Source organism: Cetorhinus maximus, chromosome 22 (assembly GCF_964194155.1).
Source record: "Cetorhinus maximus chromosome 22, sCetMax3.hap1.1, whole genome shotgun sequence".
Lineage (NCBI taxonomy): Eukaryota > Metazoa > Chordata > Chondrichthyes > Lamniformes > Cetorhinidae > Cetorhinus > Cetorhinus maximus.
The window spans coordinates 19058153-19084739 of NC_135900.1; the positions used below are offsets into that span (position 1 = coordinate 19058153).

At 41.6% G+C, this 26587-nt stretch overlaps 1 protein-coding gene and 1 long non-coding RNA gene across 4 annotated transcripts in view; one reads left to right on the forward strand and one right to left on the reverse strand.

Annotated features, from left to right (window-relative positions):
• The window catches only part of nots (nothepsin), a 51618-nt gene extending 36779 nt beyond the window's left edge, over nucleotides 1-14839 (forward strand). Inside the window, exons 7-9 of one of the 3 annotated variants that reach the window (XM_078567905.1) lie at nucleotides 99-240; nucleotides 3362-3460; nucleotides 13787-14839. In XM_078567905.1, coding sequence (XP_078424031.1) covers nucleotides 99-240; nucleotides 3362-3460; nucleotides 13787-13924 — 379 coding nt within the window. In that variant the 3' untranslated portion in view covers nucleotides 13925-14839. Of the gene's footprint in view, nucleotides 1-98; nucleotides 241-3361; nucleotides 3461-3581; nucleotides 4113-13786 lie in introns of those variants that run through there. The other 2 variants (XM_078567904.1, XM_078567903.1) reach the window with 2 other exon arrangements.
• On the reverse strand, nucleotides 1606-26451 carry LOC144696518 (uncharacterized). Its single transcript, XR_013580186.1, has 3 exons — nucleotides 26406-26451; nucleotides 12265-12362; nucleotides 1606-1959 (listed from the first exon to the last, which is right to left on the reverse strand). It is a non-coding gene; the product is annotated as an uncharacterized LOC144696518 (long non-coding RNA).
• Nucleotides 26452-26587: the final 136 nt, after the last annotated feature.

Consider the following 26587-nt stretch of genomic DNA (forward strand, 5'->3'; position numbering starts at 1 on the left):
TCTGTATCTGAATTACCAGCCATGTTGAATAAGTAAAGATCTATATGCTATGCCTATGATTGAGGAATTATTTATGTTTTGCAATGCTTTCTATCCAGTATAACATTTCAAGACACCATTATCTGTAGGAGTGGGTGCTCTGCAATAGTTGACACTGGAACCTCCTTGATAGCTGGTCCTTACACCTCATTAAGACACATGTTCCCTGATGATTCTCAAACACAGCTTAGCAGGGGAGAGGTATGAATTTTAATTTGATGCTTGTTGAACTGATCACATCCATTTGATTTTACTTTCATTTTAGTTTCATGCTGAATTCTAATTGTTCATGCAAATCAAACAAAACTTAAATGATGTTTGAAAAATATGATATTCTGAAAATGGGGAGTTACCATATTTTTGAAGTATAGCAGAAACAGTTATACAGGGCATTGGTGAGACCACATCTGGAGTACTGTGTACAGTACTGGTCTCCTTATTTAAGAAAAGACGTAAATGCATTCGAAGCAGTTCAGAGAAGGTTTATGAGATTAATACCTGGAATGGGAGGGTTGTCTTATGAGGAAAGGCTGATCAGGCTAGGCTTGTATCCACTGGAGTTTAGAGGAGTAAGAGGCAACTTGACTGAAACATATAAGAAGGGACTTGACAGGATGAATGTGGAAAAGATGTTTCCTCTTGTGGGAGAATCTAGAACTCAGGGTCACTGTTTCAAAATAAGGGGTCGCCTATTTAGGACAGAGATGAGGAAAAAAAATTTCTCTCAGAGTTGTGAGGCTTTGCAATTCTCCATCAGAAGCTTTGCAATTCTCCAGGCAGATTCCTTGAATATCTTAAAGGCAGAGGTACATAGATTCTTGATAAGCAAGGGAGTGAAAGGTTATCAGAGGTAGGCAGGAATGTGAGGTTAAAATCAGACCAGCCATGATCTTATTGAATGATGGAGCAGGCTCGAGGGACTGAGTTGCCTACTCCTGCTCCTAATTCATATGTTCGTACCAGTCGTAAACATTTATTTGCACATTAATAAAATTTGCCACTAGAACATTTTGGAGATTTGATTTTTTTTTATTCGTTCATGGGATGTGGCATCACTGGCTAGGTCAGCCTATCCCTAATTGCCCTTGAGAAGGTGGTGGCAAGCTGTCTTCTTGAACCACTGCAGTCCATGTGGTATAGGTACACCCACAGTGCTGTTAGGGAGGGAGCTCCAGGATTTTGACTCAGTGACAGTGAAGTAAAGGTGATATATTTACAAATCAGGATGGTGATACTAGTTATGAAATTAGTTATTGTTTCTGGGATTTTTGTTCTTGGTAATTAATTACTGTGGCATCCCCACAAATCTACCGATTGAAAGATGATTTTTCATGACACAATCAACTATTTATCGGTTTTCAGAGGTTTGGTCAAATTCAGTTGTTAAAAAAAAACAATGAATATTGCATTTCTATATAAAATACTTAAGAATACATATCAGGTTACTTATAGGATGGAAAACATTGACAGAAATGTCAATATTGGCTATCCACAATGTATCTGTGAAGAAGTACACTGCCTTGTGTGAAATTGAGACATACAACTAAAAGGTCATAGCTGAGTTAATTTATTTCTGCTATGTTATAGTCTATAAATTGATTGTCAAAGTTTTTTGCTGCTTTAATATAACACAACTTTAAAAAACCCAGTATTCTTTGCTGTTTGCCATTAGACAACAACATCAAATGGGCGATATCAACTATTTCCTTTGACTGAAGTTCCTGTTATGTTAGTGGAATTTATTAATTAAAGATTCCATAATACTAACATTTTAACACAGACAGTTCATTGGCTCGAGGATGTAAAAACCATGCAAAAAGGGATGGGGTAAAGCCAGCTAGTTCCTTCAATCTCTCCTATCCAGGCATGGTGTAACTTCTTCACATTCTACCTTTCCCACCCACGTAGCCACACAACCTCCTGGATGAAGCAAAGAAAAAAAGATAAAAATAAATTGTGGGACAATTTGAGAAAAGTCTCTGGGGATACCTCTCAGATCCCTGAAGGTGAACAAATAAGCTCTAGAAGATTATGGTGGCTGGGTACTACAATTCCCAGTGACCCACCTTCCTTCTATATATGCTTGTCACTCCTAGGAAATTGTCCAGTGCTGGCAGCAAATTGGCATTATTGCATGTGGGAGCGACTTATTTCAGAGATCAATGATTTTCTGCAAAAATAAGTGCTTTGTCACATCTAACCTTGCTCCATTTATAGTTTATATTTGCATCACCCTAACCCATCTAGCTTTAATAGCTAACCACTTGGATTGTGTCTGGTATTTTCATTGTATTAAAGATCTCAATCAAGCCTTCTTGAAGTTTATGCTTCTCCAAAGTAAGATTCTCCAGTACTCTTCGCCATGGGTGTTCTCAGCAAGGATGTATAGGGGGAAAGGATAGTATTTCTGCTTAATAATTAAACATTCTGGCAATTAACCCAACTTGTTTTTACAACATCCCTGGGGCATTGATTCTGGACTTTCAATGCCCTGTGGATTGTAACCACAATTCTCTTTCTCCCATCAGCAGTTTTGAGCATGAACAACCTTAAGCTGTGCACATGTGCTGGAGTTGTCCCTACACAGTAGGGCCTACTCGGCCACAGTATCTAAATTCGCTTGCCGCCAATTATTTTCATCTAAGGTCCTTACATACACATATCTTTGTGTCATCCAAGAATTTGCGTACAGTTCTCCAGACATTTTCATCTAGATTTCTGGGTGAGAAAGATTTCTGCCAGGTTCTTCTAGTGACTTGTCCCATACAGAACTTTTTACCAATAGGAACGACTTTCTGTTCACAGGAATGCATCAGTTCCAAACCCAACAAAAAATCTGCCCACCAGTTCCACAGGACTCAATCTCATTCAGTAACCTTTCGTGTTTTATCAAAAGCTTTTTGAAAATCAAGATAGGTGATGTCGACCTGATTCCCAACATCTACCAACTTTGTAATTTGCACAAAAAAACTCCCAACATTTTTGATGAAATATGACCTTTTTTCCAGTAGTTGCATTGAGCTTCCTGAATAACCCTTCTCTGTCGAGGTGATTGCACAGTATATAATTAATGATTCCTGCAAACTACTTGGATATAACTAAAGTTGTATTCTTTTGAGCAACTTGGGGTGAAAACTAGCAGAGCCAGTAGCCCGAACTGCTTTACAATCAATAATTTTAGCCAGGATTATATCTGCATCCACTTCGGTACTTTGACAAAAATATAGATAGAGAGAAACTCAATCCTAAGCAAAGTTATTTAACTAGAGTGAAGATGTTTCAAGAGAACACTTTGACGCACAATTTGTTTCTTAATTGTCAGCTTATGGTAGAGTGCAAAAAAATACCCATGCTGCCAAATCTGACTTTCACTATTGGAGGGGTAGAATATACGTTGGAAGCCGAAGACTATATTAAAAAGGTACCCTTTTCACCTGTATTCATTCACATTTTATTCCTATTAGAAAATATTACTATAAATAAAAATTATGCAGTTTCTTGTAATGTTTTCAATACGACTTTTTGTGCTTCCATTACACAAGTTTCAGAAAGAACAGGCAGTGTGTCTATATGGATTCCAGGCAATAAATATATATTCTTCTAAAGGACCTCTTTGGATTCTGGGAGATGTTTTTCTTGCAAAATTCTACACCATTTTTGACCGGGGAAATGACAGAGTGGGATTTGCTAAATCCCGTCATGCATTGAGCAGTCGTAAAAGCACAGAAGATTGAAACATCAGAAGTGAACTGTTCCTATTTATTATCAGTAAAATTGTCTTTAATGGTTCAGTACTTAATGCAATGTTTCATAGCACTTTTCAACTGAAAAATTAGCGACTCTTTTTTTCTGAAATAAAACTAATCAATTGAAATCTCAGGTTTTCTGAGACTGTGTTCTACAGCATAGATGCAAAAGACAAAGCTGAAACATTTGCAACCATCTTAAACCAGAAGTGCCAAGTGGATGATCAATCTTAGCCCTCTCCTGAAATCCCTAGCATTGCACACGCCAGGCTTCAAACAATTTTTAAAAATTAATTCATGGGATGTGGGCTTTGCTGGCTGGGCCAGCATTTATTGCCTGTCCGTGGTTGTTCTTGAGAAGGTGGTGGTGAGCTGCCTTCTTGAACTGCTGCAGTCCATGTGGTGTACATACACCCACAGTGCTGTTAGGAAGGGATTTCCAGGATTTTGACGCAGTGATGGTGAAGGAACGGCGATATATTTCCAAGTCAGGATGGTGAGTGACGTGCAGGGGAACTTGCAGGTGGTGGTGTTCCCATCTAACTGCTGCCCTTGTTCTTCTAGATGGTAATGACCATGGGTTTGGAAGGTTCTGTCTAAGGACCCATAGTGAAATCCTGCAGTGCATCTTGTAGATGGTACACACTGCTGCTACTGTGCATTAGCGGTGGAGGGAGTGTGGATGATGTGCCAATCAAGTGGGCTGTGTTGTTCTGGGCAGTGTCACGCTTCTTGAGCATTGTGGGAGCTGCACACATCTAGGCAAGTGGGGAGTATTCCATCACACCCCTGACTTGTGCCTTGTAGATGGTAGACAGGCTTTGGGGAGTCAGGAGGTGAGTTACTCGACGCAGGATTCTTAGCCTCTGACCCACCCTTGTAACCACAGTATTTATATCGCTAGTCCAGTTCAGTTTCTGGTCAATGGTAACCCCCAGGATGTTGATAGTGGGGGATTCAATGATGGTAATGCCATTGAATGTCAAGGGGCAATGGTTAGATTCTCTCTTGTTGGAAATGGTCATTGCCTGGCATTTGTGTGGCATGAATGTTACTTGCCACTTATCAGTCCAAGCCTGGATATTGTCCAGGTCTTGCTGCCTTTGGACATGGACTGCTTCAGTATCTGAGGAGTCACAAATGGTGTTGAACATTGTGCAATCATCTGCGAACATCCCCACTTCTGACCTCATGATGGAAGGAAGGTCATTGAAGAAGCAGCTGAAGATGGCTGGGCCTAGGACACTATCCTGAGGAACTCCTGTGGTGATGTCCTGGAGCTTAGATGACTGACCTCCAACAACCATAACCATCTTCCTTTGTGCTAGGTGTGACTCCAACCAGTTTCTCCCCTGATTCCCATTGACTCCAGTTTTGCTAGGGCTCCTTGATGCCACACTTGGTCAAATGTGGCCTTGATGTCAAGGGCAGTCAATCTCACCCCACCTTGGGCATTCAGTTCTTTTGTCGATGTTTGAACCAAGGCTGTAATGAAGTGAGGAGCTGAGTGGTCCTGGTGGGACCCAAACTGGGTGTCAGTGAGCAGGTTATTGCTAAGCAAGTGCCTCTTGACAGCACTGTTGATGAACCCTTCCATTACTTCACTGATGATCGAGAGTAGATTGATGGAGTGGTAATTTGACGAGTTGGATTTGTCCTCTTTTTTGTGTACAGGACATATCTAGGCAATTTTCCACATAGCCGGGTAGATGCCAGTGTTGTAGGTGTGCTGGAACACCTGGCTAGGGGCGCAGCAAGTCTTCAGTATTATTGCTGGAATATTGTCTGGGCCCATCGCCTTTGCACTAACCGGTGCCTTCAGATGTTTCTTGATATCACATGGAGTGAATCGAATTGGCTGAAGACTGGCATCTGTGATGCTGGGACCTTTGGAGGAGGCCGAGATGACCATCTGCTCGACACTTCTGGCTGAAGATTGTAGCAAATGCCTTATCTTTTGCAATGATGTGCTGGGCTCCCCCATCATTGAGGATGGGGACATTTGTGGAGCCTCCTCCTCCAGTGAGTTGTTTAATTGCCCACCACCATTCACTGGATGGATGTGGCAGGACTGCAGAGTTTAGATCTGATCCATTGGTTATGGGATCGCTTAGCTCTGTCTATCACTTGCTGCTTATGCTGTTTGGCACGCAAGTAGTCCTATGTTATAGCTTCACCAGGTTGACACTTCATTTTTAGGTATGCCTGGTGCTGCTGCTGGCATGACCTCCTGCACTCCTCATTGAACCAGGGTCGATCCCCTGGCTTGGTGGTAATGGTAGAATGGGGGATATGCTGGGCCATAAGGTTAAAGATTGTGTTTGAGTACAACTCTGCTGCTGCTGGTGGCCCACAATGCCTTATGAATGCCTAGTCTTGAGTTGCTAGATCTGTTCGAAATCTATCCCATTTACCACGGTGGTAATGCCACACAACACAGTTTGATTCACTCCAGGTGATATCAGGAAACAGCTGAAGACCCTGAATACAACAAAGGCTATGGGCCCTGACAACATCCTGAAGACAGAACTAGCTACACCGCCAGCCAACCGTTCGTGTACAGTTACAAACTGGCATCTATACAACAATGTGGATAATTGACCAGTTATGTCCTGTCCACAAAAAGCAGGAAAAATCCGATCTGGGCAGTTACGACTCCATCAGTCCACTCTTAATTGTCAGCGAAATGATGGACAGTGGCATTGACAGTGCTATTAAGCAGCACTTACACAACAATAACCTGCTCACCGGCGCTAAGTTTGGGTCCACCAGGGTCACTCAGCTCCAGACCTTTGGTCAAAATATGGACAAAAGAGCTGAATTCAAGAGGTGGTGTGAGAGTGGCCTTTGATATGGAAGATTCTCCACTGGTTGGAGTCATACCTAGCAACAAGGAAAATGGGAAGATGGTTGTGTTTGTTGGAGGCCAATCATCTCAGTCTCAGTACACAACTGCAGGCGTTTCTAAGGATAATGTTCTAGACCAAGATATCTTCAGCTTGTTCTTCAGATGAGCTTCCTTCAATCATAAGGTCAGATGTGGGGATGTTTGCAGGTGATTGCACAATGTTCGGTGCCACTAGACCAGCCATATAAATTCTGTGGATACAAGAGCAGGCTAGAGGCTAGTAACTCACATCCTGACTCCCTAAAGCTTGTCCACCATCTACAAGGAACAAGTCAGAAGGAGTGTGATGGAATACTCTCCACTTGCCTGGATGAGTGCAGCTCCAACAACATTCAAAAAGTTCAACACCATCCAGGATAAAGCTGGCACTGACCGGGCACTCTCTTCACCACCTGAAACCACCTACTGTTATGGCACAGCCAATGGTAAATGTTGAGTTGTTCAAATCCCAGAGGGAAACTTGAAACAACTACCACAACTAATTATGCAATTTTTATGTTTTGAAATGCGAGCTTTGAATTCAGTAGTAATAAGACCACTGAGTCTTATAGGTTTTTACAAAACTAGATTAAACATTTATTAACAAGAAAAATGATTTTTAAGCATACACATATGTCTATAAATTACAACTATAATAACTTCTAAATTCCCTAATAAATCTAACTCCCAATTACACTTTCGTTAAGGCAACAATAAGACATGTAGATTTTAAAAGACCCAGGCAAAGAAACATGATACCCTGAACAATCCAATTCAAAGTGAGTTTTCTTAATTTCAGTTTGTTGTAGACAGCAGCTTGAGGCATAGATGCTGAAGGCTTTTCACACTTGTTAGATCTTAAAATGCCTACCTTTTCACACAGCCTTCTCTCCTTTATACATATTTTCCCCTTTGAATGCAAATTCCCATTGTTTCACTATGTCTTTGGATTTTACCTTATTGATCATAAAAATTTAACATAGTACCAATTTTACCAGTAATCTTTGGGAAAAATAAACACACTGTTTCTGAACTTCACTTGGCTAGGTGAAACATTTCACCCCTCCTTTGAAAACAATCTAGTATGGTTTATTTAACAATGCAAATGTTCTTTTACACCTTACATTCAAACTTCCCCCATGTTTACCTACTTAGCATTTCAAACCTAGGCCATCTTCTAATGCACCAAAGCCTTCAGACCAGCTGCCTTTAATCCAATTAAGTCACACACACCCACACACACACACACACACATTTACCACTATTTTACAATAAATCCCAATAACATTATTATATCTTCCTGACGCTGCACTTTCTCCCCTATCGAAGCATAGTGGCAGCAGTGTGTACCATCTACAAGATGAATTGCAGCAACTCGCCAAAGCTCCTTCAACAACACCTTCCAAACCCGTGACCTCTACCACCTTGAAGGACAAAAGCAGCAGATGCAAGGGAACACCACTGCCTGTGAGGTCCCCCTGAAGCCACACACCATCAAGACATGGAACTATATCATCGTTCCTTCCCTGTTGCTGTGTCAAAATCCCAGAACTCCATTCTCTATGGCACAATGGGTGTACCTATACCACATGAGCTATAGCGGTTCAAGAAGGTGGCGCACCACCACCTTCTCAAAGGCATTAGGAATGGCAACAAATGCTTGCTAGGGATGCTCATATTCCATTAACAAGTGCAAAAATATCCATTTCTTGAAGAGTGCCACTACAGATTCAATTGCCAATTATTTTTGTTTATTGAGAATTCAAAGTGGAGGGCCAACGTCTACAGTGCAGGATACTACTCCTAAAGCAAATATAATAAAGTAATAACTTAAGTAACTGTACATGTGGTAGAAAGCATCTAGGAACTGGGAGTCAATGCAACTGTGGACATGGTGGAGCCAGTAGCTGAGTCAACTCCTGACACACTAAAGGAGATGGGAGAGCACAGCTTTGCAAGAGGCTCTGACTGCCACACTTGGGTGAGCAATAAATGTATTGATTACTTATTGCACATTGCTAGTAAAATATTATTGCATACATACGAAAAACCTTTCAATTCCCCCTTCAAGGTAAAACACTAAAACTTCCTCCTGTCATGAAAGGGTATTTGATGTTCACCAGTTAACCAACTGTCTTTTCTAATTGGGATATTATGGTAATGAGGGAGTGTTGCTTTGTTGAAGCCAATGTCAGAACTAGGCTTGGCTGGCTGGGCAGGATGAACTTGTGCTTTGTGTGACGTGGTGAGAAGAGGACAAAGCTGGGAACTGGGGAAGCCTGACATACAGCCTTCGGCATAGAGATGCTGCAAGAACCTCGAGGCCAAGATAGGTGACAGAGGGGGTGAAATGCAAGCAGTCCTCCAAAGGCAGGTTGACTCAACTTCAGAATAATTGATGGATCATGATGCCCCTCATCCCCCCATTAACTCTGCCAGTGGTTGGAGCTACTGTGTATCATATAAGATATTAAACCAAGCCCTCACCTTCCTGTTCCTGTGGATATAAATGATTCTCTGACACAATTTAAAGAAGAGCAGATAGGTTCTCCTGGCCAATATTTCTGTATCATTCAATATTGCCCAGCCAGGTTATTGGTCATTCATTTCATTTACTGTCTGTGGGACACAGGATGTGCTACAGGCATCAATTTTTCAAAGTATCACTTATATGTGTTTAACGTTAAAGAGCATTTTTACACTGTACATAAAAATATGCACCACCTTTATTATTCCATATCATTGTTTTGTGGGAAATGACCAATTCCTGATGCAATTTTAACAACCAGTGAATAAAACTGCATTAGAGATGAACTGCAGACAGCATCCATGAGGTCATTAAAGAAATATTGATAAACCAAATCAAACCATGAAACTTAAAGTAAAACCACTTCTCTCATACTCCCAGTCTCTCTCATTTTCTTCTTTCTCCAATCTCACATACTCACTCATTCATGCACCTGCATGTGAGAACTCTTGCAATTCTCATTTCACAATCCCTCATGCACACAGAGATAGAGGTAAGAAATGAAACATAGATATACATTAGGGCAGAGAGAGAAAGAGATACACTGGGATTGAAAGTGACTTTGGCACATCATTGTTTGATGTGAAGGTGGACTTGCAAAGTATAAACATAAAATAATTATGCTTCAGAACGCTTTTAACTTTCTTGGACTGAAATACAGATGTGCCCACCCTGAAACTACTCCACTTCCAAAATAAAATTCACTGAATACTTAATTTATTTTTGAAAGCCGAAGGGCTTCCCAAGACTATGGCCAGAATTTTACGTCCCGTTTGGCCACAAAATAGCGTGAGATAATGTCGGGTGAGCGTCGCAATGTCATCAAGCACTCGCGCAATATCTCGCTTGGTGGGCGTGCGCAGCAGTCGGAAGCACGTATGCCAACAATTAAGCAGGCAATTAAGCCCATTAAGGAGGCAATTGAAAGAGATTTATCGTTGCCTGTCCACTTTTATCGCTGACGGATGGACCAATCGGCCAGGTGGCCTTCATATTTTTGCTCAAACCTTGATCCAGAACGGGATGAAATCTCCGTGGGGAAATAAAGTTAAAAGAGATATCTGGGGACTGGTTTTTTGTGAGGTGTGTTTTCAGGCGCTTGATTGTGCTGCATGGACATATTTTGCAGCATTTATGCCATTTCGTTTATTCTGTGGAGGTCTGCAGCTCCCTCAGGCAGCTGTCTGCCTTCAGGGAGCTCACTGGAAGCGCTCACCAGCACCTGCAGTGACGTCAGCGCCCGCCCTCTTCCCGCCCCCACAGGCAGTGCTGAGCCTTTCTCAGGGCATGTTTCATGCTAGCTGGCCGTTAATTGGCCAGCCAGTGTGAAATCGCGGTCGGGGGCCGATCGTGGTCAGGGGCCCATTTCTCGTCCGCTCCCGGTCCCGCTGCTCGACGAACATAAAGTTCAGGCCTATGAGTAACATGATGCATACCCATTGTTCCCAATCCAGCGGAAACCTGAAATATAAATAGAACACACTTGAAATATTCAATGCGCCAGGCAGTATCTGTGGAGAGAGAGAAACAGAGTTAACGTTGGGATTTTCTTGGCAGCAAGTAAAAACCCGATATCGGCATCAAATGCAGGAGCTGGGCCCATGTAAGTGGGAAATTGGAACTGTCCAATCAAGGATGGCGGGGCTGGCTCTTCACGTTGTTGCCCTAATTAGAGGGTTTGCAGCTTGATAGCACTATTGACAGAGTTGACTGCTGATGAGGCTGCAAAGTGAATGAGAAAGCGCCTCCATTTTGAGGCAAATTTGCAGCGGAGTTTGAATTTTTCTTTTCTTTGCTGGGGTTGGGCAGGAAGGCAGTCCCCGGTGATTTCATTTTATTCTTTCGTGGGATGTGAGTGCGTTGGTCAGGCCAGCATTTATTGCCCATCCCTAATCGCCCTTGAGAAGATGGTGGTGAGCCGCTTTCTTGAACCACTGCAGCGTTGTAGGAACATCCACAGGATAGGAGGAGGAACATCTCCAGCAGTGATTTTGGGACCATGGAGGTGGCTTTTTCCCTTCCAGCTTCGCTCCCTGGCCACCCCGCCTCACCACCTTGCGGCTGTAAAATCTCACTCAGTGTTTCACGTTGAGTATTTCCAGCATTTTCTGTTTCTTTCCCAATCCATTTTTTACATTGAAATATCATGCAGTTCTGAAAGAAGGATCAGATCATTGTTTGCTGTGAATTGCGCTAACTCCCAAATGGGCCAAAGGCCCCCACTTTTGGACTGAAAAGTGCCTGGTCTAGCTCAAATTACCCTGGAAATGCAAGTATCTCATAAATTTGAACAACAGGTTAAGCAAGCCATTTCACACTGCTACTATCCAGTGGCTATGCGAGAGGTATTTTTCACTAAGAGGATGTGCTGCTGCGAGTCCAGAAAGATGTTCCGCCTATCATACAACTGAGCAACATCATGTATGAATTTTGGTGCTGATGCAATACCAGATACGTAGCCTGTACATTTCAATGATTGGGTGGCTGACTGAATCAAACAGCAGTTCCCTCAGCATAATATAAAAGCAAAATACTGTGGATGCTGGAAATCTGAAATAAAAACAGAAAATGCTGGTAAAACTCAGCAGGTCTGACATCTGTGGGGAGAGAAACAGAGTTAACATTTTGAGTCTGTATGACTCCCCTTCAGACTCTTCTTTAGCTCTTTCTTTAGCTCTGAAGAAGAGTCATACGGACTCAAAATGTTAACTCTGTTTCTCACTCCACAGATGCTGTCAGATCTGCTGAGTGCTTCCAACATTTTATGTTTTTATTTATGTTCCTTCAGCATGTTCTTAATAGGCAGAGTACAGACTATACTCAACCAGACTGTGCTTGCAAAACCCAAAACAAAACATCTAATGTTAGATGTGACTCTGTGATTGGACAGCACTTGCTGAACAATCCTGAGTGCACTAATAGCTACACTAACAACCAGTTTAAGATAAAATCAGTCAAGTTCATAATGTACCTCATTTGCTAGGGGCAACATACATTCAGAGACAGGGTCCTGTTTTCTGCAATCAAAAGGAATATGCTCAAGCCTTTCACATTTTTTGAATTACTTGGAAGCTTAGGGAGCCTCTAATTCCTTGCTGCTTTCTTCATGGCAATGCCCTGGCCAATCAGAGTCCACTTGCCAACCAATCAGCACCCTTTTCTCCTGTAGAACAAATTGTTGTGATCATTTGAAATTTGGCATTCTTGTGTTTGTCCTGATGAGCGCAAGATGAAAAGTTGAATTCCAATGGAATAAATTCACAGAAACAGACCAGTTGGCTCATCTTGTCTGCACTGGTGTTTATTCTCCAAGAGTCTCCTCCCATTCTATTTGCCTCATCTCATCCTTTCAGCATATCCTTCTATTCCCTTTTCTTTAATGTGCTAACATAGTTTCCTTTTGAAAGAATAAATCCTAATTGCCTCAACCACTTTATCTGGTAGTGATTTCCACATTCTAATCACTCTCCGAGTGAAGGAATTTCTTCTTATTTCCATTCTTTCCATACATACTCTGTCCAACCCGTTCATAATTTTGTAGACTTCTAAAGTATCCTCTAAGTCCTCTCTTTTGAAAAAAATAAAGCCCCAACCTTTTCAATCCTCCCCAATAACTGTATTTGATCAGTTCTAGTACCAACCTTGTAAATCTTTGCAATTTTTTCAGACTCTACCTTCTTTTATAGTATGGAAACCAGAAATGTGCACATAACCAGGCCTGACCAGAGTCCAATGCAAGTTTAATATAACTTCACTATTTATGAATTCTATGCCCAAGAAATAAATCACAGAGATTTGTTAGAATTTTTAATTGATTTACTGACCTGCAATGCTGCTTTTAATGATTTGTTCACCTGTATTCCAAAGTGCCTTTGCTCTTTTTACACCATTCAGTTCCTATTTGCTAAGGTGTAGGTGATAATTCTGTTTTTCCTACCAAAGTGCATCACCTCACATTTATCTATGTTAAAGTTTACTTGTCACTTAACTCCCAGGCTCCAAGTTTTCGAATATCTTTTTGTATTCTGTTGCATTCGTCCTCAGTACTAACTGTACCATCCAGTTTGGCATCAGACTTAAATCTTGATACCGAATTACTTATTCCTAGGTCCAAATCTAATTCCTGTATTTGTTAAAGTGAGAATGTTACTGAAGATGTTAAGAAAGATATAAAAAAGTAAATAGATATAGCTCTCTTGATGTAATGATGTGATTGCAGTCAAATGATTAAGTACTTCTGTGCTTCAAGTATCTTGAAGGTAACAATACTTCTTTTGGGATCTTTGCATACTGATGCATGTAAATCATCTGCTCCTGTTTATGTTGCTACTTTATTTATACACAGATGTAACTAATACTACTTGGAAATAAACTGGGTTATACCATTTCCCCCCGCTCTAAAATGTTAAAGTACTGTATGTAAACAAATTCATCCAATTTCACTCTTGAAATACTAATCCATTGAAATTACATTACATGAGGACACATTTTCCAGTTTTCGACTTTTAAACCATGTGTAAAGAACATATCCTTTTCATTTTTCTCTATTTCTGCTGGACTGTGGATTTAAAACTACAATGACTGCAGTTTGAAAGACATGTCTACTGGAAAAAAGATGAGAGATATATACAATGTTGCAGTCCTGGAACAGAGTGTGCCATGAAAGACAGAATGGTGCCAGAAAGGAGTCCTGGACCAAGGGAGCTGCCTTACAACAGCATATAATTGGCTCCTGACCAGATGACCAGGGTTTGTGTGGTAACAGTGCAACAGAAAGCTCCTGGCACAGCCAGCGAAGCCCACATCCTGTGAATTAATTAAAAAAAGAGAAAATACCTAAAACTTTTTCCTCATATCTCTATAACCTTCCCTCTCCCTGAGGAAACTCCTGTAAAAAGGAAAAAGGGGAAAACTACTGTTAGAGACATTGAAAAGCAAGTCTCAGCCAGTGAACTAAAGACTGAAAGTATTAGAAGGCCACCTTGTGTCATCAACAAAGAACTGAAAGGAATTTGGAAGACATTGATCAAAATCAGCCCATCGAATCCTGAACTCCAGATTGGTGCTTTGAATTATTTTATCCCATCCTTAAAATCCATGTTTTGTGTGTCTTATGTTTCTTGCATGTGTTTGTGTGTGTATGGGGATTTAAGAAGGGGGTAGAGTTTAAGATATAGTGTTAGAAGTTAGCAGTTCATATTTTTTTTTGCCACTGGTTAAAGACAATTTGTTCAATAAACAGTTATTTACTTATTAAGCTTACAAACCTGGTGCTCGTATTCTGTTAACCTAAATTAAACAGTTAGGTAGAATTGGGGCAATCTGGTGATTTGGTCAAACTTTTTACATTTGTCGCAGCTCGAGGAACAGTGGGGCTTGATATTTAAATGCACTATCCCCAGTGAGCCGTGACAAAATTTGGGGGCTCCTTCGGGATATTTTGGAACAAAAGACAATGACAATTTGGGTGTAGATTTAGTAAGTAAAAAAAGCTAGAAGGAAACACCGGGTTTGTACTATCAAAAATAAGATGTCACTGGAAACTGCTAAAGCTTTCCTGCAAGTGGAAGATATGTCCCTGATGATTTTACAAGGGATCCCAAAAGCCAGGTTAATCAAATTGGCAAGTAAATTAAGAGTAGGATTGCCTGCCAAAGCGAGGAAGGCAGAAATAATTGACAAGATAGCACAGCATTTAAAACTGGAAGGAATACCTGAGAGATTGAGTTCTCCAAGGGGTGGTTCATTGGAAATTGGAATGAGCTCAAATTCAGTTGCAAACAAAAAAATTGGAACTAAAGGCAGCAGAAAATGAATGAGAAGGGGCATTACAAAGGGAACAGGCAGAAAAGGAAAGAGAAAGGACATTCCAAAGGGAACAGGTAGAAAGGCAGGAGAGGGAGGGAGGGAGAGAAAGAGAGAGAAAGAATTCTAACTTAGACTGCTAGCAGTTAAAAAAGAGACACCAGGAGATGAGGCAGTGCTTATCTCCAGATCAGAACCCAGTGGGGAGATGTTTAAATTTTTACAAGCTCTTCCTAAATTTGAGGAAAGGGATGTTGAAGCATTCTTTATTTCATTTGAGAAAATAGCTAAACGGGTGACCTAGCCAAAAGAAAACTGGACATTGCCCACGCAGAGCAAATTGTTAGGTAGAGCACAGTAAATTTATGCATCACTGTCAGAGGAGGTTTCAAGGGATTATGATGTAGTGAAAAAGGCCATTTTGAGTGCATATGAATTGGTCCCTGAAGCATATAGACAAAAGTTTCAAATTTTAAGGAAATAGCCTGGGCAAACTTACATTGAATTTGAAAGGATTTGAAAGGATTAGTTTTGACAGGTGGATACGAGGATTAGAAGTTGAAACTACCTATGGGGCTGAATCTTCGGCTCGGCAAATTGGGGTGGGGCCCGCTCACCGAGGCATAAAATGATGTGTGGTGACATGGGCGTGCATCCCGATGTCACGGCGCGTCATTCAGACTTTCAGTTTGGCGGGCACACACCCGAGTCAGCTGCACACCCGCCGAACTGTCAAAGGCCTATTAAGGCCATTTAACTCTCAATTAAAGTAATTAATGGAGCTGCCCGTCCAATCTTAAGATTGGCGGGCAGGCAAAGAACCCAGGCGGCCTTTGCATTTTTCATGGAACCTCATCCACGGGTGGGATGAGTTTTCATGAATGATTTTAAATTTTGACAAAAGTTTTTATTGAAATTAATGCACATGTCCCAGCTCATGTGACAGAGTCACATGAGGGGGCATGTCATAAAAATATTCTCGCCACTTTATTAAACTTTTTGGCCTTAAAACTAATCTCCCTCAGGCACCACCATCCCCCCCCCACCGGCCTGCAAAGGGAGCACACAGCGCTTCCAGGTGCGCATCACGCTGGGCGGGCCTTAATTGGCCCGCCCACATAAAATGGCGGCACAGACCCGATTGGGGGCGCTGATTGGGTCCACGCCCACCTGAACCCGCTCCCGCCCAGCCCACGCCGACAGTCAGAAAATTCTGCCCATGAAGTTCTCAGAGAGACCAATCTCTTGAAAGAATTTAAAAACTTCCTACCTCCTGTAATAAAGACCCATGTTGAAGACCAAAGGGTTGCAGCTGCTAGACAGGCAGCAGTAATGGCTGACAATTATGAGCTGATCCATAAAACTAAACTTGTTTCCATCATCCCCTTAAATTTGAAAAGGATAGAAAGTGGGAGAGTGAAAGGAAAGCAAGTAGCCAGGGTAAAGAATGGATAGCTGGGAATACCTTGAGATCTCTTCCCCAGCTCAGGAAGGAAAGCACTGAGGGTGGAAGTGAAAATTGAAGGCCTAAATGTTTCCATTGTAATAAAGTGGGACACATTCATTCAGAATGCTGGAAGTTTTGAAGGAAGCCCATGGGACTTATTGGAGTTCATAAGAGTGAATCTGAAAAGGGAACTCGAAGAGAAAATGTGACAGATCAAATTATAGCTTTAACTACAAATAAAGGACTGGAGGTAAACACTGCTGTGAATGCAGGTGAAGTGAATAAGGTATATGAGAGAAAGAAAGGGTTTTTGTCTAAAGGAAAGATAACCCCTTTTTCATCAAATGATGCAGCTAAACTCATAACTATATTAAGGGACACAGGAGCTACTCAAACGCTTTTGCTGGAGAAGGACCTAGTTTTCCCCCCAGAGAGGTCAATGAAAACTAAAGTATTGGTAAACGGGATAAGTGGAGAGTATATCCCGGTTCCATTGTACAAAGTGCAATTGGAGTGTGATTTGTTGTCTGGATCGGTGGTTGTAGGAGTGACTAAGAAATTATCCGTGTTTGGAGTTGATTTACCCCTGGGGAATGATTCGGCAGGACTGAAGGTTATAGTTTTGCCAATAATTAGAGTAAGTCCAGGAGAGGCTAAAGAGACAGAGCATTACAAGAACAAGTTCCTAGTATTTTTCCATTGTGTGTGGTGACCAGTGCAATGGCTAAACAAAGTCCATCACCAGAGGTCAAAGTAACACCACAAGCAGATGTTAGAGTAGCCGAAACTTTCTTTAAGGATGAGGATAATTCAAAGGAAGTGTTTGGCTGGTCTTCATTAATTGAGGTTCAGAAAGCAGGTCCAGAGTTAAACAAGTTAGCACAGTCAGCTCACACTGAAGCTGAGGTGGAAGGAGTTCCAGAGTGCCATTACCTTAAAAATGGAGTTCTGATGAGTCCTGACACCCTCACCGACCTGTGGATGAGGAATGGATGGATGTTCATCAGACAGTGGTACTGCCCAAATATCATAAGGAGATATTGCAAGTTGCACATAAAATCCCAGTGGCAGGACATGTAGGAATACAGAAAACCCAAGCAGTGATAAACAGGCATATTACATGACCAAGACTTCATAAGGATGTAGTGCAATTTTGTAAAACGTGACATATATGTCAGGTCATAGGTAAACCTCAATATGTAATCAAACCAGCACTTTTAATACCCATACCAGTTTTGAAGAACCATTTAGTTGGGTATTAGCAGATTGTGTAGTGCCATTACCAAAAACGAAAGCAGGACATCAGTATATCCTTACACATGGATATGACAACCTGATTTCCTGAAGCTATTCCTTTAAGGGCAATTACAGCCAAGGTGGTAATGGAAAAGTTAACTCAGTTTTTCACTCGTTATGGTCTACCAATTGAAATATAATCTGACCAAGGTTCTAACCTCATGTCTAAAATTTTCCAGGACATAATCAGCAATTTGAGTATCAAACAACTAAAGTCTACCGCCTATCACCCACAGACACAGGGAGCTTTAGAGATATACCATCAGGCTCTCAAAACCATGATTGAAACCTATTGTCATGAATACCCAAAGGATTGGGACAAATGGTTAGATCTCTTATTATTTGCTATGGGAGATGCTATGAATGAATTTACTGGATTTAGTCCATTTGAAGCGAATTGGTCAAGAAATAAGAGGTCCATTAAAATTGACTAATGAAAAGTTCCTAAAGCAGACAGACAAATCCTCCATGTCGGATTATGTGTCCATGTTTTTAGAAAGACTCACAGGAGCATGTAAAGTAGCACGAGAGCAGACTAACGGAAAAGAGTTGGAGAAACAAGTCAAGTCAAAATCCACACACTTGATCCAGAACAGAGTGGTGGTAAAGAGGCAAAGTCCAGGAGTAGAGATCATAAACAGAGTAAAAACAAAGAGAGAGCAAAACGGGCCAAGATAGAAACCTAAAAGTCGAGAACGAAGTAAAAGCAGAGAGCGTGGATAAAGGGTCAAATCAAAATCCAGAAGCTGAGATAGAGAACAGGGAAGAGACAAAGATAGAGGGAAAAGGGACAAACCTAGAAGTAATGATAGGGTAAAAGAGAAAGTGAAGAAAGAGAAAAACATGAGAACTCAAGAAGCAGGGAACAAAAACACAAAGAAAACTGGTTTAAATCCAATAGTAATGATGCAGAACATAAATATATATATTCTATACTCGATGGAGTTTAGAAGGATGAGGGGGGATCTGATTGAAACTTACAGAATACTGAAAGGCCTGGATAGAGTGGATGTGGGGAAGATGTTTCCATATGTAGGAGAGACTAGCACCCGAGGGCACAGCTTCAGAGTAAAGGGAAGACCTTTTAGAACAGAGATGAGGAGAAACTTCTTTAGCCAGAGAGTGGTGAATCTATGGAATTCATTGCCACAGAAGGCTGTGGAGGCCAGGTCATTGAGTGTATTTAAGACGGAGATAGATAGGTTCTTGATTGGTAAGGGGGTCAAAGGTTACGGGGAGAAGGCGGGAGAATGGGGTTCAGAAACTTATCAGCCATGATGGAATGGCAGAGCAGACTCGATGGGCTGAATGGCCTAATTTCTGCTCCTATGTCTTATGGTCTTATGGTCTAACATTGCAAGAGTAAAGATCAAAAAAATAAGAGTAAAATCCAAAAGCAAGGAAAGGGATAGAGAAGCCAGTGGGATACTTTTCCAAGAAACTAAATCAATATCAGAGGAAGTACTCTACAGTAGAAAAAGAAACTCTAGCATTGTTGTTGTCTCTTCAACACTTTGAAGTTTATGTCCGACAAGATAACAAAGAAACACTAATCTACACTGACCATAATCCGCTGGTGTTCATTCAAAATGCGAGACTGTTTAAATGGAATCTATTGTCTCAACCGTTCAATGTAAAGATGGTTCACATTGCTGATAAAGATAATGTAATTGCAGATGCATTGTCCCGGGAGCAAAATACTGAAATAAGTTGAAGGGGTAAGAAATGCTGAAGATTGTATAAGATTGTATGAGGGGGAGGAAGGATAAATGAAAGCAAGTCTTGTGTTTTGTTGTCTGTGTGTCACATACCTTGTGATGAAACACATTTTTGAAAATTTCATCTCTTTTAAGGGTGGAGACATGTAAGGAACATATATGTTTATTTCTGTTGGACGGTTGTAAAGAACATATCTTTTTATTTTCTGTTGGACTGTGGATTAAGATTACAATGGCTGCAGTTTGAAAGACATGTCCGCTGGAACAGGATGAGCGATATATACAATTTTACAGTCCTGGAATGGAGTATACCATGAAAGACAGGATAGTGTCAGAAATCTCTATACACACACATAAGACACACAAAAATGTGGATTTTAAGGGTGGGATAAAACAGTTCAATAGCACCCATTTTGGAATACAGGATTCAATAGGACCAAGGGAGATGCCTGACAACAGCATTTTAATTGGTTCCTGACTTGGTTTTGTGTAAGGGCAGTGCAGCAGAATAGCTCCTAGCCTGAAAGGAACAAGACTTAAAACCTCTTTCTTCTGTGTGTGGAAGACTCCAGTAATTTCACAATAATAGCTAGCTGGCTTTTTCTCCCCATATCTCTACATCCTGCTCTCTCTAAAAACCCCTGTCAAAAGGCAAAGGGGAAAATCACTGTTAGAGACATTGAAAGGCAAGTACTCAACCAGTGAACTACAGACTGAAAGTGCTGGAAGACCAACTCATGTCATCAACAAAAACTGAAAGGAATTTGGAAGACATCAATCAAAATCAACCCATCAAATCCCGCACTCCAAAATTGGTGCTATAGAACTGTTTTATCCCACCCTTAAAATCCATGTTTTTGTGTGTCTTATGAGTCTTGTATGTGTGTGTATAGAGATTTAAGACAGGGTAGAATTTAAGTTACAGAGTTAGAAATTAGCAGTTCATATTTCTTTCTTTTGCCACTGGTTAACAACAGTTTGTTCAATAAAATGTTATTTACTTATTAAGTTTACAAACCTAGTGCTCATATTCTGTTAACCTACATTTAACAGTTAGGTAGAATTGGGGAAATCTGTTGGTTTGGTCAAACGTTTCACATATGTCGCAGCTTGGGGAACAGTGGGGCTTGATATTACAGCGCACTATCCCCAGGGAGTCGTGATAGTTAAACATGACGTGGACATAGGAGACTGAGTGCCGATAAAACATCAGTATCAGTTGAGCCCAGCAAAACAAGCTCAGTTAGAAACAGGGATCCAACATATATGCCGGCAAATCAATTGGATGAGCAGAGCCCAAGTAGCTGGAGTTCACCGGTAGTATTGGCTCCTAAGCCAGATGGATCCACTAGATTTTGTATAGACTACAGGAAAGTGAATGTAGTAATGAGGATAGATTCGTATCCAATTCCTCGGTTAGAAGATTGCATCAATAGGGTTGGCAGTGCCTCATTTCTTTCTAAAATTGCTCTATTGAAGGGGTACTGGCGAGTGCCATTGACCTCAAGGGCTAAAAACCTATCACCTTTGTTACACCAAGTGGGTTGTATTAATGTCTAGTCATGCCGCTTGGGTTTAAAAATGCCCCAGCTACATTTCAGAGACTTATGAATCAAGTCATAGCTGAAGTAACTGTGTGGTTTGTTTAGACAATGTCGTAATATATAGTAACACATGGGAAGAACATGTAAAGCAATTAGAGGACCTGTTTAAGCAATTGCAGTTGGCTGGCTTAGTCATAAATCTGGCCAAAAGCGAATTTGCAAAAGCAAGAGTAACTTACCTAGGTCACATCGTAGGAGAAGGGCAAGTATTGCCAAGAACAGTAAAAGTGAACACTCTAATAGAATTTCCCATTCCTAAAACTAAACAAGAAATCCTGATATTTTTGGAAATGTGTGAGTTTTATCACAAGTTTGTGCCTAACTGCAACACAATAGCTGTACCTCTAACCAATTTATCGAGAAAACAGGCAAAAGTGTTTTGGTCAGCAGAATGCCAAGCAGCCTTTAAAAATCTGAAGGCAATCTTAATAAATGAACGAGTGTTGGCCGCCCCTAACCCCCTGACTTTACAAACCTTTCAAAATGGCCATTGATGCTATTAACTTGGTGGTAGGTGCAGTCCTATTACAAGGTGATCAATTAGGGATAGAGAAGCCGGTGGGGTGCTTTTCCAAGAAACTAAATCAATATCAGAGGAAGTACTCTACAGTAGAGTAGAATGGACTGCTTCAGTATCTGAGGAATCGCGAATGGTGCTGAACATTGTGCAATCATCAGCGAATATCCCCACTTCTGACCTTATGATGGAAAGAAGGTCATTGGTGAGGCAGCTGAAGATGGTTGGGCCAAGGGCACTACCCTGAGGAACTCCTGCAGTGATATCCTGCAGTTGAGAAGACTGACCTCCAACAACCACAACTTTCTTCCTTTGTGCTAGGTATGACTCCAAGCAGTGGAGAGTTTTCCCCCTGATTTCCATTGACTCTGGTTTTTCTAGGGTTCCTTGATGCCACACTCGGTCAAATGTTGCCTTGATGTCAAGGGCAGTCGTTCTCACCTCATCTCGGGAGTTCAGCTCTTTTGTCCATGTGTGAACCAAGGCTAGAACAATGTTAGGAGCTGAGCGGCTCTAGCGGAACCCAAACTGGGCGTCAATAAGCAGGTTATTGCTTAGCAAGTGCCGCTTGATGGTACTGTTGATGACCCCTTCCATCAGTTTATTGATGATGGAGAGTAGACTGATGGAATGTAATTGGCCAGGTTGGATTTGCCCTGCTTTTTGTGTATAGGACCTAGCTGGGCAATTTTCCACATAGCCGGGTAGATGCCAGTGTTATAGGTGTGTAGGAACAGCCTGGCTAGGGGCTCGGCAAGTTCTGGAGCACAAGTCTTCAGTACTATTTCCAGAATATTGTCAGGGCCCTAGCCCTTGCAGTACCCAGTGCCTTCAGCCGTTTCTTGACATCACATGGAGTGAATCTGAAGACTGGCACCTGAGATGCTGAGGATATCCAGAGGAGGCCAAGATGGATCATCCACTTGACACTTCTGGCTGAAGATTGTATCATAAGCTTCAGCCTTATCTTTTGCACTGATATGCTGGGCTCCTCCATCATTGTGGATGAGGATATTTGTGGAGCCTCCTCCTCCAGTGAGTTGTTTAATTGTCCACCACCATTCATGACTGGATGTGGCAGGACTGCAGAACTTAGGTCTGATCCATTGGTTGTGGGATCACTTAGCCCTGTCTATCACTGCTGTTTATGCTGTTTGCATGCAAGTAGTCCTGTGTTATAGCTTCACCAGGTTGACACCTCATTTTTAGGTATGCCTGGTGCTGCTCCTGGCATACCCTCCTGCGCTCTTCATTGAACCAGGGTTGATCCCCTGGCTTGATATTAATGGTAGATTGGGGGATATGCTGGGACATGAGGTTACAGATTGTGGTTGAGTACAATTCTGCTGCTTCTGATGGCCCACAACGCCTTATGAATGCTCAGTCGAGTTGCTAGATCTGTTTGAAATCTATCCCATTTAGCACGGTGGTAGCGCCACACAACACGATGGAGGGTAACCTCAATATGAAGCGGGGACTTCGTCTCTATAACCACTGTGCGCTGGTCACTCCTACCGATACTATCATGGACAGATGCATCTGCGGCAGGCAGGTTGGTGAGGATGAGGTCAATTATGTTTTTCCCTCTTGTTGGTACCCTCACCACCAGCCTAGCAGTTATATCATTTAGGACTTGGCCAGCTCGGTCAGTAGTGGTGCTACCAAGCCACTCTTGGTGATGGACGTTGAAGTTAACCAACTAGAGTGCATTCTGCGCCCTTGCCACCATCAGTGCTTCCTCCAAGTGGTGTTCAACATGAAGGAACACCGATTCATCAGCTGAGGGAGGGAGGTATGCGGTAATCATCAGGAGGTCTCCTTGTCCATGTTTGACCTGATGCCATGAGACTTCATGGGGTACAGAGTCGATATTGAGGACTCCTAGAGCAACTCCCTTCCAACTGTATACCACTGTGTTGCCACCTCTGCTGGGCCTGTCCTCATGGTGGGGCAGGATATACCCAGGGATGGTGATGGTGGCGTCTGGGACACTATTTGTGAGGTATGATTCCGTGAGGATGACTATGTCAGGCTGTTGCTTGATTAGTCTGTGAGACAGCTCTCCCAATTTTGGCACTAGCCCCCAAGTGCTGGTAAGGAGGACTTTGCAGGGTGGACAGGGCTGAGTTTGCCATTGTCGTTTCCGGTGCCTAGGTGGTCCGTCCGGTTTCATTCCTTTTTAGTGACTTTGTAGAGGTTTGTTACAACTGATTGTCTTGCTGGGCCATTTCAGAGGGCACTTAAGAGTCAGCTACATTGCTGTGGTCAAGTGTAGGCCAGACCAGGTAAGGACGACAGATTTCCTTCCCTTAAGGACATTAATGAACCAGATGGGTTTTTACAACAATCGACAATGATTCTATGGTCATTGTTAGACTTTTAATTCCAGATTTTTATTGAATTCAAACGCCACCATCTGTGGCAGGATTCGAACCCAGGTCCCAGAGTATTACCCTGGTTCTCTGGGGAGTCCAGTGTCAATACCACTATGCCATCACCTCCCCCATGCGTTAAAGTTGAAGAGGTAAAAAATGCTAAAGATTGTATAAGATGTTATAAGGAGAGGAAGGATAAATGGATGTAAGTCTCGTGTTTTGTTGTCCATGTGTCACGTACATTGTGATGAAACACATTTTTGAAATGGAATTTCATCTCTTTTAAGGGTGGAGGCATGTAAAGAACATATCCTTTTTATTTTTCTCTATTTTTGTTGGACCATGGATTTAAAACTACAATGGCTGCAGTGTGAAAGACATGTCTATTGGAACAGGATGAGAGAGATATATACAATGCTGCAGTCCTGGAACAGAGTGTGCCATGAAAGACAGGATGGTGCTGGAAAGGAGTCCTGGACCAAGGGAACTGCCTGACAACAGCATTTTAATTGGCTCCTGACCAGGTGACCAGGTTTTGTGCAGTAGCAGTGCAGCAGAAAGCTCCTGGCCTGCAAAGAAAAAACACCAAAAATCTCTTTTCCTCATAACTCTATAACCTGCTCTGTCTCTGAGCAAACCCCTGAAAAAAAGAAAAGGGGGAAAACCACTGTTAGAGACACTGAAAAGCAAGTTCTCAACCAGTGAACTAAAGAGTAAAAGTGCTGGAAGACCACCTTGTGTCATCAACAAAGAACTGAAAGGAATTTGGAAGACATCAATCAAAATCAACCTGTCGAATCCTGTACTCCGGATTAGTGCTATTGAACTGTTTTATCCCACCCTGAAAATCCATGCTGTGTGTGTGTGTGTGTGTGTGTAGGGATTTAAGAAGGGGGTAGAGTTTAAGTTATAGTGTTAGAAGTTAGCAGTTCCTATTTCTTTGTTTTTGCCACCGTTTAAAGACAATTTGTTCAACAAACAGTTATTTACTTAAGTTTACAAACCTGGTGCTCATATTCTGTTAAGTTAAATTAAACAGTTAGGTAGAATTGGGGCAATCTGGTGGTTTGGTCAAACTTTTCACGTTTGTTGCAGCTCGGGGAACAGTGGGGTTTGTTATTACAGTGCACTATCCCCAGTGAGTCGTGACACATGTGTCTCTCATTACCAGGCTTTTGCTTTTCTATATCTACCAACAGTCACACTTTACCCTGCTTCACTTCAATGGCAATGACATTGACCTTCTCTTTTTTCTTCCCAGCAGACTGTTTTGATAATTTGGAGTGGTTCCATCTAGTCGCCTAGCCAAGAACTGATGATGGTCATTAAAAACTGGGGAATATTTTCTCCTTGTGGCATATGCGTTACAAAGTTGGTAATTTACAAAGTGCAGGTTTACAATCTTGTTACATATAATGCATAAAGGAAATCTTCACCCAGGTGAGTTTTCAAATCAATGATATCAAGCTAATGGTTCAGGTTATGGAGCCTAACCTGTATTCTATTGTAATCCAAAAATTGATCAACAGTGATTTCTTTTAAACAACATTGTTTTAATTGGAGCAGGATTCAGTTATTAAAGCTAATGGATGATGGCCTTTATATATAGAGGAATAGAATACAAGAGGGTAGAAGTCATCCTTCAGGTATGCAAAACCCAGATCAGACCACACCTATCATTCTGGTCATGATATCTTAGAAAAGGTATATTGGCCACGGAGCGCAGCGTAAATTTACCAGAATGACATCTGGATTCAAAGGGTTAAAGTACAAGGACAAATTACACAAACTAGGATTCCCTGGAATTTAGAAGGTGAAGGGATGATTTGATTGAAGTTTTCAAGATACTAAGGTGAACAGATAGGGTAGATAGAAAGAAAATATTTCTGCTAGTTGGGGCATCTTGGAAAAGGGGTCTTTGTCTAAAAATAAGAGCCAGGCCTTTCAGGAGAGAAATTAAGAAACACATCTTCATAGAAAGGGTGGTAAAAGTTTGGAACTCTCTTCCAAATTGCCAAATGGCAACTGATGCTAGATTAATTGTTAACTTTGAAAACTGAAATTGATAGATTTTTGTTGGCAAAAGATAAGAGGCAAGGCCGGTGTATGGAGTTAGGTCGCAGACCAGCCATGATCTCATTGAATGGTGGAACAGGCTCGAGGGGATAAATAGCCTACTTCAGTTCCCATGTTTCTATTAACATACATATTTTCCAATTCATATGCAACAATGTGATTGTCCATTTTACACATTATTTACACATCATAATTACAGAACACAAAGTTCTGCCTAAGAGATTATTAGCTAAAATTGATTTGGAAACATGGGTATGAAATTAATTAGGAAGCAGTAGAAATCAGGGACTTGGGGTAAAAGGTCCATTGGGGAGGGTGGGGTATTCAGTGCTTAAATTGTTAATATTTTTGAAAGACTGAAAGTTCACCAGCAGACAAACTCCAAGTAGGTGCAAAGTCGATAGGGTCCATGCTGGCCTGTGGCTCAAGTTAGATTATGTATTAGGTCTTGTTTAGCTGCTGCCAATGAGTTGAGGCTGGTTTTCATTGGTCAGGAAGGCGGAAAATTGGCTGGCTGCCACTTAGCTGGCCAGCAGACCAAATCTGGCCT